This window comes from Poecilia latipinna, unplaced genomic scaffold, assembly GCF_001443285.1.
Source record: "Poecilia latipinna isolate Pla-1442-1.1 unplaced genomic scaffold, P_latipinna-1.0 Scaffold114, whole genome shotgun sequence".
Lineage (NCBI taxonomy): Eukaryota > Metazoa > Chordata > Actinopteri > Cyprinodontiformes > Poeciliidae > Poecilia > Poecilia latipinna.
In genome coordinates, this window is record NW_015112730.1 from 627,300 (window position 1) to 640,432 (window position 13,133).

The window sequence follows — 13,133 nt, forward strand, 5'->3', positions numbered from 1 at the left end:
TAAAGTTTAAACAGTTTAAAATATTATGCCTGAAATTGGAGCTAAAATTTTGACCTGGAATAAAAAACAGCTGGTTTTATTCCAGGTTAGTTGTTGGTCAATAAATGTCTTAAGCTTATTCGACAGAAATGTGGACAGTATTTTCTGATAAACTTTGTATCCCTCAGCTTCTTCTGGGTCTTTTCCTTATTTTACAATATTTATGACAGAAAGATAAACTGTTTCAGGAAGATAACCTTCTGTACAAGTCTAGAACCCTACCCTAACCCAAGAAAATTCCTGAATATTTTTGAGAAGACTAACCAGGCCAGGAGCCTTAAATACCTTGAATATGTTGCTTATCATTTAGCTTTTGTTGTGTAATGTCTTTATTCATAAATGTAGAGGCTTCTTGTGGAAGGACAGAGAAGTAATAATTAGGAGTTTTTGCAACTCACAAGCTCCTGTATTAATTTTTGAAGAATAAAGACCTTTATAAAGGTTTCTTTCATTTCTTGACCTGAATAGAGAGCATTGCATGGTCACCACTACGACAGATAATGTGCCAGAACTCACCCTCAGCAGCTTCTCACCTTACCTGAATGGTAATGAAGACTCTGGAAAAAAACAAACATGATTCTTTCACTACCATTCAAATGTGAATGAGGATGATGCAGATGTTAGCTGACAGCATGAAAATTATGACAGACCTTTGAGGTCTTCACAGTAAACAAGGGGAGATATTGTAAGTATTTCAACATTCAAAAAATTTTAGAATTCATCATCCAGTCAGTTCCAGAAGATTGTAAACTATTACAATTGAACAAGAAAATGAATGGACTGACTGGGATAATGTAAACTTGTGCATGAAAAAAGACTAATTACAAGATGTGGGGGAAAAAACTGCCAACAGTGAATTAAGAAAAACTTACAACTACCTGCAGGAATGTTAACTCTTACCGAGTTTGATGAGAGTAGTGATGGGTGTATAATCTTACTTCTGCTTGGACGAAGGCTCTCCGGGACGCTTTTTTGTGCACCTAGGATCCATCAGTCTGTCACTGAAGGATCTCTCCAGTTCAGCAAGGGCTTCAGAGATGGAGTAGGAGACATCGTAATGTCTCTGGGTCAAGGGGCACCTTAGAGACGGCCGTCCTGATCAACTTATCCAACTCCCTCTCAGCAGTAGAGAAGCTGCTGCTCCAACACACGACACCAGCTGGTTGAATCAAAGACAGAACTAAAAGATGGACATCCCTGCCATAGAACAGGGGTATTTAGCTCTATTGGTTCAATACACCTGAATCAAGTGGCAGACAGAGTCCTGCTGATGACCTAATTATGTGACTCGGGTGTGTTGAAACTGAGAGACATTTAAACTCAGCAGGACTCCGGCCCTGGAGGACTGGAGTTGAAAACCCTTCCATAATCGATGCCTGACGTCATCTCAGGGTCATAAGGACTCAGCAGGTAGTCTGCTCTGTAAAGAGCATCAGTGACTTCAGTCCACTTTACTGTCCAGGTGGTTACCAAGTCGCCAGTAAGAGAAGAAACCCTGAGTCTTGGATCCCTGCTGGTGGAGGCTGCAGCTCATTCACAGCCTACAAAGCCAAGAAGTCCTGTCCTTTGTTCTCTTGGTTTCCATAAACTTGTAGTTTCACCTGGTTTTGGGAATCCAACTATTGGTAAATAGTTGGCTTCATTAGCAGTAGATTTACTTTTCACCTCTAATTGTTGATGCTGTGCAAATTATAAATGTGCCATAAATCTGATCTTCCTTTGAAAATAATTTCTGTTTGAAAGAAACTGGTTTATCAGTTTACCGTTTTCAAACAGATTTAACTGCAAAGTGATGGTTTTGTGCTGTTTTTCTGCTTTAAGGTTTATGTTACATTTACTCTCAGTAAATTAGTGTAATGTTCTTTAGTTTGTTGTGACCAACATTTTCTGAAACCTTACACATTTTTCTGAATATTTAAAATTAAATTACACTGTCAAATAACTGCAGTTTAACAAAGGCAGCATCAAATAACAGTTACTTTAGTGATTTCATAATGCATCATTATGGCATGAACATCAGTGAAATAAGCTGCTGTAAAAATGGAATCTTAAGGAGCTGTCCTTGCTTCAAGAACAGGTGGATCTTATTACTGATGCTAAATATTCACAAACCATATTTCCATTAGTCTGTCCTAAGCCACTGTATCAGCTGGAGCAGGTCCATCAGGAATGTCAACAGCTGGAAACATTGATCAGCATCAGGAGGAACAGAATCATGTCTACACTTATTAATGGAGTGAGAGGAGGAAAATATCTACATACAGTATCCACAGAAACCATACGAATATATTCATCTTAACCTGTGCTTAGCACAACAGTGCAGATGCAAGGTGGAAGCATGCGTTTCAGGCTCAGCACAACTGGTGCCACTTTACACTTTATATGCCCCATATAGTTTAAAGCAAAGAGATATTATAGTCAAGTTTGAATTAGGCAGATATGACACCAAATGTAACAGGTTTTTAATATCTGCAAACATTTTCAGTTAGTTGTTTGACATTGAAACTGCATCTGTCAGGCCACCATGAATGAGGAACTGTAGATCTCTGGGAAAAGATCTGCATCTTTCTGCTACAGGAACAGAAACTCACAGAACCTTCATTTCAGAAAATCCATACTAAGTTCTGCACAAATGACACCATCAGAAACAGACTCAAAAAACAGAAACATCAATACATCTGTAATAGCACTTTATTTGCAAACTACCGTAGTTTTACACAATTGGTTTATAGAAGAACAGAATGATCAGCAGAGCTGAAGAGGTATAAACAACAGAAAGCAGTTTTCATTTAATTTCTCATTCAATCATCATTGATGTTTACTGCTCCAAGTCTTTGTGGCTTTGAAGCAGTGAAGACAACAAGCCAGTGAATGAGAAGAACATTAAACCAGAAAAAGATCTGAGACGGAGGGTTTAAACAGGTTTGTAGTCCAACTTGGACTCGAGCTTCTTTGAGTCGGCCACTTTGCGAACAGCTTTCATGAAGTCTTCTTGAGTGACGTACTCACGATCAGACCGGATCGCAAACAGTCCTGAGAAAACAAAAGTCAGCATAAAAACCCTGACCAAGGAGGTAAGTGTGCGAAGGACTCTGGGTTTTAGCAGACAGTGGCACTGTTACCTGCTTCAGTGCACACGTTTCTCAGATCAGCACCATTGAAACCATCAGACAGTTTTACAATGGCTTCATAATCTGGGAAAATATCAAAGAAATCAAGACAATTAATGCTAGAAGATTTTGTGTGCTGGACTAACTTTGAGTAAACAGAAACTTACACACATAAAAAACTGATTTGTGTACCAACCTATTTCGCCATGTTTGGTGATGGGACTGGAGTGGATTTTGAGGATGTCCAGTCGAGCTTGTTCATTTGGCAACTCAATGTCTAAAAAGGAGAACACACAGAGCTCTTGTTGTGTGTTTCCACATGGAGCTGACAGATGAACACAGAAAGTAATGCTCACGTATTTTCCGGTCCAGTCTTCCAGGCCGCAGCAGCGCTGGGTCCAGGGTGTCCGGCCTGTTGGTGGCCATGATCATCTTGACTCTGTGTAGAGTATCAAAACCGTCCATCTGGTTCAGCAGCTGACCGAACACAGGAAAGAGAAGAGTCATCTTCCAGATCTCAGTCAGAGGTTGAATTAGACTTTCTTGATGTCAGTTATTTTGACTGACGCCATCAAGGAAAACAAGCCTGTCGTCAATCATGAATCGGCAGATCAGTCTTTTTAAAAACTGCAGTTGATGCAGTTTTCTGTACGATCGCCACTAGTTTTGGTGATTTGAATTCAATTAATTGCATTTTTGTTTCGTCAGGTTATGTTAAATAAAAAAATACATGATTAATGTAAATATTGATATTTTTATTAATGCACCATGTTAGTTTCTACTACCTGAAGCATTAGTTCTGAGAATGTCTTCTATATCCAAGTAAAATGGTGACTGTGTAATATCCTTAACTGAATGAAAAATCAATAAAACTGAATTGTGAATCAAATTGATTTTGGCAATCTGAATTGACATCCAATTATATCCAATTATATCCTAATATGCATAATTCATATACAGACTCCAGTAAGAAAAACCTGATCAGTTTCCTTTGTCAAGTTTGTTCACACAAACAGCAATTTGACTTTGGTTCCATTTTATTTTCAATGAAATATTTTGACAGTTAAGAGTTCAGAGGGACAGTAAACATCTCCATGGCAGCAGGTTTTTATAAATAGAGCTCTGTGGTGCTGACCTGAAGGAAAAAAATCTAGACAGATTATGAGAGGACTTCTCCCAAGTGGTTATGTCCTACCCACCAGAACACAGCAAATGATATTAATTGCATACCTCCATCAGAGTTCTTTGGATCTCTCTGTCAGCTGAAGTACCTTCTGAGAAACGACGGCCACCTGCAGAAAATGAAATAACATTATGGCCATTGTATTTGACCCAATACAAGTCAAGTTTCTTTGCTCAAAGTGATTTACACAATAAAAACAACATACAGTAACCAATTGTTAAAAATTACAACAGATTTCTTGTAGCAGATATTCATCATAAATAATAAGATGTCTTTTTTTTCCAAAGGTTAGGTCATATTTGTGGCTCTAAATCCATTTTATTTAGATGCGTTGGGACATAAATGGTTCATTGGCTGTAAAGGTTGCAGACCCTCTGTTAACATCAAGTCCAGCCCGACTGATTAACTCTAATCAGAGGTCCGAAGACAAAATGAAGCAGAAATATTATTTTAAACTGTGACCAGTTAAACTTCCGGACCCGAGTTTGAACCCTACAGGCTTAGTGATGTTTGGCTGATATGAGTGGAGCTGCATGCACATGCACAGCGCTGAGCTTATTACAGTCCAACTCCTGCACTTTGCTTTTCCTCAACAGGTTAAAATACCTACTCCTCTGTTTAGACTACAAGTAGATTAACGACTTTATGTCAGAAATTTTCGTTTAGTTTTCTACTATATTTTGTAGGCTTATTTAAACAGAACCCCCTTAGAAATTCAGCTGCAGTCCAGCCAGGATTGATGGGTGGATCGGGTTTTATCCTCTCTACATTATCAGAATAGTATTACTCAGCCTTTGAAGGCAGTTTGGCTTATTTAAACCTCAAACAATAAGTTGTGCTTGCTGCCGACTCTGAAGTGAGCAGCTTGTTTACCAAAAACAAAAGATTCAGCAGAAATCAGCCAGTCTGCTGAGAAAACACACTGTGGTTTGTAAACCTAAATAACTTAACTAGAATATGTACAAAGTTCATTATTTCTTGTCATTTGTCTCAGAAAGTCAAACTCAATTATGCCGTGGCATGGAGGGGTCAGTTAAAGGTCAGGGGAGTTTGCTAGTCAATCAGGAACAGGAACACTACTGAAGCAGCTTTTGGTACTTTTGGCAGTGTGTTCAGGTTCTGCTGGAAATAAAAACCAACAACTCTATACAGCTGGTCAGCAGAGGGAAGCATGACGTTCTGTAGAATGTCCTGCTAGATGGCCATGTTTACTGAGGAGGTGATAAAACCCAGTGGATCAACACCAGCAGATGACATGGCACCCCAGACCACCCAACAGCACCATGGATCCTGTGCCTCTCCACTCCTCCTCCTGGTGTCTCTGGTTCACAAGAATGTGACATTTGCAGCCCATGTGTATGATTTATCTCAATATAGGGGATCTTGGTCCACTGAGATCCTCAGTCCATTTCTGGTGAAGCTCCCCCAAGTTCTTTAAAGGATTTTGCTCTGCAATCCTGTCAAGCATGCAGGTATCCATGCTGCAGCTTTTACTACCACTCTTGGTTTACAACATGCAGGCTTTACCTAGTTAAATGAAAGACTGCAAAGACTGACCTTTTCAAAGAGCTTTTTGAGGCGCCAGTGTCTTTATTGAGTGGTGATGGTGAAAGGACTTTGTTCTGTAATGGGTGATTTGCTCTTTGTGACTGAACTTTTTTGGCTACTGTCCGGCCACAAACATTGTGCTTAGTGTAAAACGCTGATCTTTTTGGCATGGTTACAGATGATCTTCCTATAATGTGACCCCTGCCCATCCACACAGAGGGACTATATAATCTACAATCAATCAAATAAGCAGAGAGCTAGCATGATTCCTCACCAATGGCATCAATCTCATCCATAAAGATGATGCACGGCTGGTGGTCCCGGGCATAGTTGAACATCTCTCTAATGAGCCTTGCACTTTCACCAATGTATTTGTCCACAATGGAGCTGGACACAACCTGTAATGTGCAGACACGTTGTCACACGGCTGTAGAATGGAGCTGAACACTGCACAAAGGACTGATGCTCACCTTCAGAAAGTTGCAATCCAACTGACTAGCCACGGCCCTAGCAAGAAGAGTCTTCCCAGTGCCTGGTCCAGAATAAAATTAAGTTAAAATTAAAGTTAAGAAACATTTATGAAAAGCCAAAAACAGTAGAAAATAAAGAAAATGTCTACTTATAAATGTTTCTGAACTTAAATTAATGTGACTAAAACATAAATGTGTGAAGTTGTCCAGCTACTACCTGGAGGCCCATAAAGCAGGCAACCTTTTGGAGGAATAATTCCCACTCTTTGAAAGAGCTCAGGGTTGGTCAGAGGAAGTTCAATCACCTGCAAAGTAAGAAAAGGCAGGTTTTTCAATCCGCGATGAGTCAAATGACATTCCCTGAGGTTCTTACAGTACATAACACAATACGTCCACAGTTCATCTTGATCTTAAGTTCTGTGCATGGTCCAGCTGAAATGTCAACGTCAGTTATCGGCGTTGATGAAAATTGCACCATTTTATTCTCATCCATCCTCATGTTATCTGCCCCACTCCATGTGTGATTGGTCTGAATTTTTTAAACAGTTATCTATGTGGAAAACAGTGCAACTCAACTTCCATGAGCTGTTGTTCTGACCATGTGTGCAAGACAGGGCGTAACCATTTCCTCCTCTGAACCTGTTGACTCACAATAGTCGTTTCTCTGTGCCTTGATCACTGTCTCTATAATATGCCATTGTAAAACACACACATAGCAAAATACAGTGATGTATACTGCAACAGCTCGGTGTGTCTTGTGGACCCATGAAAGCTTTGTGCAAAAAAGAACACAAAAACCACATCGGCAGTATGTCTTTGGTCCAACAACAATTACGATGAAAGAACCCCTCTTCTGTGATTTTTGTGCCAAAGTTGAACAAAATATATTTCCACTGCCAACACACAGTTAGCCACCATCATTACATATGTGACAGAGTGTTCTAGTGAACAGCACAGGCTTTGCTGCTGAGTGGACATTAGAACAGATTGGAAAGCATCTAAAGAGTTATACCAGCAAGATCTAGAGAAACTCATCCATGTGTTCAACTTTAGTCACATTAATAACTGCAACAGTGTCTGCACATAACTGCCAAAAAATAAATAAAATTCTCCAGCTGCAGCTAATCCAGAACGCTGCTGGTGTTCTAACTAAAACCAAGAAAATAGAGCACATCACCCAGTTATAAAGTACTTCCAACCTTGAACAGCCTTGCTGCTGAAAAGTGCTATACAAATAAACTTGATTGATTAATTGATACCTCTCTCAGCTCACGGATCTGTTCAGACAGTCCTCCAATCTCAGAGTAGGAGACGCTGCCTGGATCTTCATGGGACATGTTGTACACTAGAGGATCCACTTCCCTGGGTAGATACCTTTGCCCGACAGACAGGGAGACATCTTAGATACAAATGACAAACTGCCATGGTGGGAAGAAGGAAAACTCTCCTTGATTATTTTCTCAAAGTCAATTAGTCAGAGCATAAAACATAAACTCAGATTTGCTATGAATCACTGAGAAAGTAAATATTTAAACTCCTATGTCTCAGCTACAAATCTGACTGCACATAGGAAAATGAAAATCTTAAATATTACATTCCAAAATCAATTTCTTCTGTTCCAACTTTTTCTCCACCACTGGTAGCAATAATGAGCAGTCAAATAAGTCTGGAAGGGGCTACTACTGGTTGGAATATTTGTCACTTTCATATTAGCTTATTTGCGAAGATAATTTTGCTTTATTAATTTTATATGTTGCTTTAGCTAATTGTGTATTTTTTCTTCCTTTATGTTGTACCTCCTTCATGTGGTAAGTTTAGGTCAAACTGCAGTGAATAGTGTTCAAGTCTGTAGCCCACCTCATTATAGTGAGTGTAGTCATGTCCAAAGCCACTCTGGTGCCTGGCTTCAGCTGTGATTTGTCCAACTGAAAAGATAAATATTGTAGTCATTAAATTTTTTCCAAGTTCTCAACACTGCCACGGTCTTCAGAAAAACAATCAAACTGTGACACAGTCTGCATGGATCATTTTAAAGATCCATCCATCCATTTTCTCTACACCCCAGTTCCTTTGTGGGGTTGGGAGATGCTGGTGTCTATCTCCAGCTAACATTCTGGGCGAGAGGCGGGGTCACCCTGGACAGGTCGCCAGTCTGTCGCAGAGCAATACAGAGACAGACAGGACAAACAACCATGCATGCATGCATGCGCGCGCGCGCGCACACACACACACACACACCCGCCCCTAGGGACAATTTAGAGAGAAAAATTAACCTGACAGTCATGTTCTTGGACTGTGGGAGGAAGCCGGAGAACTGGAGAGAACCCAGCATGCACAGGGAGAACATGCAAACTATGCAGAAAGACCCCAGGCCGGGAATCAAACCCAGGACCTTCTTGTTGCAAGGCAACAGCTCTACCAGCGACGCAACTGTGCAGCCCGCCAACATTTTAAAGTTGATAATGATATATTCTACCATAATAATGTTAAAATAAAATACTAATTGACTTAATACCAAAATGAATTAGTGGTATTTTACTGCAGGGTGATGAGACCAAAACAGAAAACATAATCCTGGACAAGACTCATTGATTTCTGATTATTCGGTCAGAAACTTAACTAAGCCTGGCTGTTAGCCTGGACAGGAGCAGGCAAGCTCTTTTTTTGATACATTATCTATTTAATGTCTATATTAAATAGATAATGCCGACATTATCTATTTTTCTTTTCAATGCAAAGGATCAATCACCATGGTAACTTATATGATATTGCTTTTGAGAAACCTAATCAAGGCTTAATTAAACCAGGATATCTGGAAAATCCTGGCTCAATCCGCTATCCAGGTTTTGTGAAACAGGAGTGAAAGATGCAAGAAATGACTCAATGACTCTCTGCTGGGTTTCCTTAAAGAAATGTTTTAAAACTGATTTGAATAAAAAAAAAAGTTTAACAACTAGGATCTATTGAGATATATGCATTAATGAATTGAAATTATTTTTTTCTTGTGAAGTGCCTCGAGACGACATTTGTTGTGATTTGGTGCTAAAGAAGAACTGAATTGAATTCAAAGATGTTACAGAACTAAATGAAAGGCTTCATTACAGGAAAACAAAATCCAGATTGGGGAGTGATGATAAGACCCTTCAAACAACTAGGACTGTCTTCATTGAGTAGGTCTGGCGTAAACTGATGTCAGCTCATTATCATTAATGGGTCTGATGATGAACAGTCATTGTAAAGGCCTTCACAGGGTGAATGATTTAGCAAGTGTATGGAACTATTTTAATATGACCATGCTGCCTGTAAGGCAAAGTCAGACTTCCTTTTAAATAGGCATAGGACTTCAACTGCTTTGTTGATATGTAGCCAGAACATATTTTCTGGCTACATTGTAACCACAGGTTAAAAAACAAACAGAGGACACCCTCTAACAAAACACAGTATGTTATTAAAGCTGTTCTTCTAATAACTCCTCTCAGAATTCAGTGCTCACCTTATGTTTACTCTTTGTTTTGACAGAAAAACAAAAAGCAATAAAATATTATGTGGAAGGAATTTGAATCCTGGGTACACGTAGCTCTTCTAAATGGAAGACATTCATAAGCAAAGTGCCAAATTATTTAGGAATTGCCTTAAAAAAAAGGATTTCAACTTTTTGGAGTCGCCATCAAAGTCCTGATGTCAGCTGGTCAGGATTTTGAGAAGGGCCTGAATGATGTAATGCCAATAGATATTTTTTCTATTGATTATTGAGAAACATATACATATTCAAAAAATGAAATGTAATATTTACTAAAAAAAAAAAAAAGATAACTAAAAGTTTTTCAGAACTGATCCTAGACTTATATTGAAATAATTTGATACTCCTGGATGATGACTATGTGTGCTCACCTGTCTGCGACATCCAACCACATATCGGGGACCGTTGGTGGCTTTCACAATGACTGGTAGGAAGTGCAAAAAAAAACAAAACTGTGAAACATCAAATGTCAAACTTCAAGCAAAGGAGTAGTCTGTTTTAACCCTTCTGCTGTCCAAACAGGGGTCGAGTGGCCCCGTGTGAGTTTAATACCCTGTACAGGGTCTGGCAGGGTCACATTAACCCTGCATGCACTTTTACATGTTTTTACCCCCTGTGGCTGCAGGAAATTACTGGAAATTATCCCAGCAAGTTCTCGCTGACTGACCATGACATCGGCCGCGCTCTTCCTGAGTGTCATGCTAAGACTGCAGGAGGGATAAACCAAAGCAGGGTGGGAAAACTGTAAACAGAAACTGCTTCAGTGCAGCAGAGAACTGGCACCGATTGCAGTTTTCTGGCATATCACCAATCTTTATAAAGCCTGACCTGTTGATTCCAATTTTAGCCAATACCAATTTTTTTTCTCTGAAATGTAGCTAGATATAGGAATAAACTTGCTGAGTTGGCAACAGTGTGGTGACTATTGTTAACTGAAAACATGCAGACATTATCTATTTTTCTCTTCAAGGATCCAAGGTATAGAAGAGAAAGATGTGCTGCAGGTTCTGGATCTGAGGTAGAAATTTCAATATTTTCCAGCAGCTGTACATTAGTAACTGTCCTACATTTGCCACATGTTTAGAATGACATACAAGGGTCAAATGAGGTAGTAAACTAACTGTAGACAGGCTTATAAAAGTTCAAGTGGCATGACAGAAACATCATCAGAATAATGCTAAACAGCTATGTTACAGTAGAGCAGTTAAACCTTTAAAAGTTTTTGTACACGTTCAGTTCCAAAGTAACATTATAATTTACCTTTTTTCATTATATTAATATACTTTTTTATGCTGAATGTCTTTTTTACATGAGACACCTATTCACTCTTGGATGAAAACTAGAATGTCTTAAGTGGACATATAACTATGAAGAGATATGAAATATCATGGGGTTAGGGAGATGCTTACATTTCTCTTCGGTAAGCTGCTTTAGCACCTCTCCAACAATCTGCAAAGAACAAATGTACGATGAGGTCATGATGTGGTTTAAACTGTCAGCAAAGTTATAGACACACATTAAAGACAAATTCTAAAGTGCTTTTAAAATGGGAAAAAAATTAACCATTGATCTCACTGGTCCAACTATTTCAAATTCCTCTATGTCACTGATATGTGAGAAAAATGAGATCAAAACACAGCAGGGGCAAGACTGCCCAAATAAAATCATATAAAAAAAACAAAATTATAAAACACAGAATTTTTCACTATTCGACTTAATATCTAGCTTTAGTTATTTTTATGTAATTAACTGTTTTATTTATTAATTATGAAGCCTGACTTCATGCTGCTCCATAATTAAATAAATGTGAAAAACTTATTGCATGCATGAACGGTTTAGCTCCAGTAAAGCGCACTGAATTCAATTTAGTTTGTAACGTCTTACTACTGAAAGGATTTTCCTTTATAAACTCAAGATATAAACTCACCATCAACTAATACATGAATATAGTGCAATGCAGAATCTTACCTGACCAACACTTTGAAGAGCCTTTAAGTCATTCTCTGACTTCTCGTATTGCTTCGTTTGTTCCCTCAGCTGTTCTCTTACTAGCGATGAAACCAAAACGCCAACAGGATAGAATTTACAATTCACAAGTTAAGATATAGAGACAATGTTTTCACAGTCTGCCTTGCTAGCTCACTATTTATATGGGCCGGTTTCGTTGTTGGAAACACATAGATACAATGTTTTTCTCACCAGCATGCACAAAGATAAAGACACATACGACACTGAATAATTTAGTATATGGTGCTTTACAGTTCTTTGTCAGTTGTTGAACAAAAAAACAACAGTGGAGTTTACGGATGACTGAAGTGAAAACGCTGAACTACATGACAAAGCAAAAGCTAGCCTTCGAGCTAACCTAGTAGCATTAACTATTCCAAATATACAATCCGAATGTACAAAACTACAAGCTCTACGTCGCAAAATATACAAATGTTAATTTCAATTACATTCTTTCAATCGTCCGTCAACCTCCTTATGTTCTAGTAATTTTTTCCTGTAGTCTTGCAAAGCTTTATCTCTCGTGTCCGCCATGACTCCCAAATTCTTCTTCTTCTTCGTCTGGTATTAATTGGCGGTTGGCAAACAACTTACTGATGCATTACCGCCACCAACTGGTAGAGTGTTGATGAGGATTTTAACATCTACTCAAAATGTATCAGTACATTTGGAGTACACTTATAACCCTGCATAAATTTCATAATTTAAATAAATAAAAGTTTAAAAATTATAAAATTTATATATATATCCTAGTAGCATTAACTATTCCAAATATACAATCCGAATGTACAATGTATACATATATAACCTAGTAGCATTAACTATTCCAAATATACAATCCGAATGTACAATGTATATATATATATACACACACAGTTGTGGTCAAAAGTGTACATACACTTGTAAAAAATCATAATGTTATGGCTGTCTTGAGTCTTCAATAAGTTCTACAACTCTTATTTTTCTGTGATAGAGTGATCGGAACACATACATGTTTGTCACAAAAAACAGTCATAAAATTTGGTTCTTTCATAAATTTATTATGGGTCTGCTGAAAATGTCACCAAATCTGCTGGGTCAAAAATATACATAATATACAGCATATACATATATACAAATATACAGCAACATTAGTATTTGGTTACATGTCCCTTGGCCATTTTCACGGCAACTAGGCGCTTTTGGTAGCCATCCACAAGGTCCTGGCAAGCTTCAGGTCGAATGTTTGACCACTCTTCTTGACAGAATTGGTGCAG

General features: G+C 38.5%; 1 protein-coding gene across 1 annotated transcript; it reads right to left on the bottom strand.

Moving 5' to 3' along the window:
- Positions 1-2,712: 2,712 nt before the first annotated feature.
- psmc6 (proteasome 26S subunit, ATPase 6) lies at positions 2,713-12,455 on the bottom strand. Its single transcript, XM_015028126.1, has 14 exons — positions 12,327-12,455; positions 11,839-11,918; positions 11,280-11,319; positions 10,242-10,294; positions 8,208-8,275; positions 7,610-7,724; positions 6,568-6,655; positions 6,351-6,412; positions 6,155-6,278; positions 4,380-4,441; positions 3,506-3,626; positions 3,346-3,426; positions 3,162-3,233; positions 2,713-3,072 (listed from the first exon to the last, which is right to left on the bottom strand). The coding sequence occupies exons 1-14, from the start codon at positions 12,409-12,411 to the stop codon at positions 2,954-2,956; spliced, it is 1,170 nt and encodes a 389-aa protein (XP_014883612.1). The 5' UTR covers positions 12,412-12,455; the 3' UTR covers positions 2,713-2,953.
- Between the last annotated feature and the right edge of the window lie 678 nt (positions 12,456-13,133).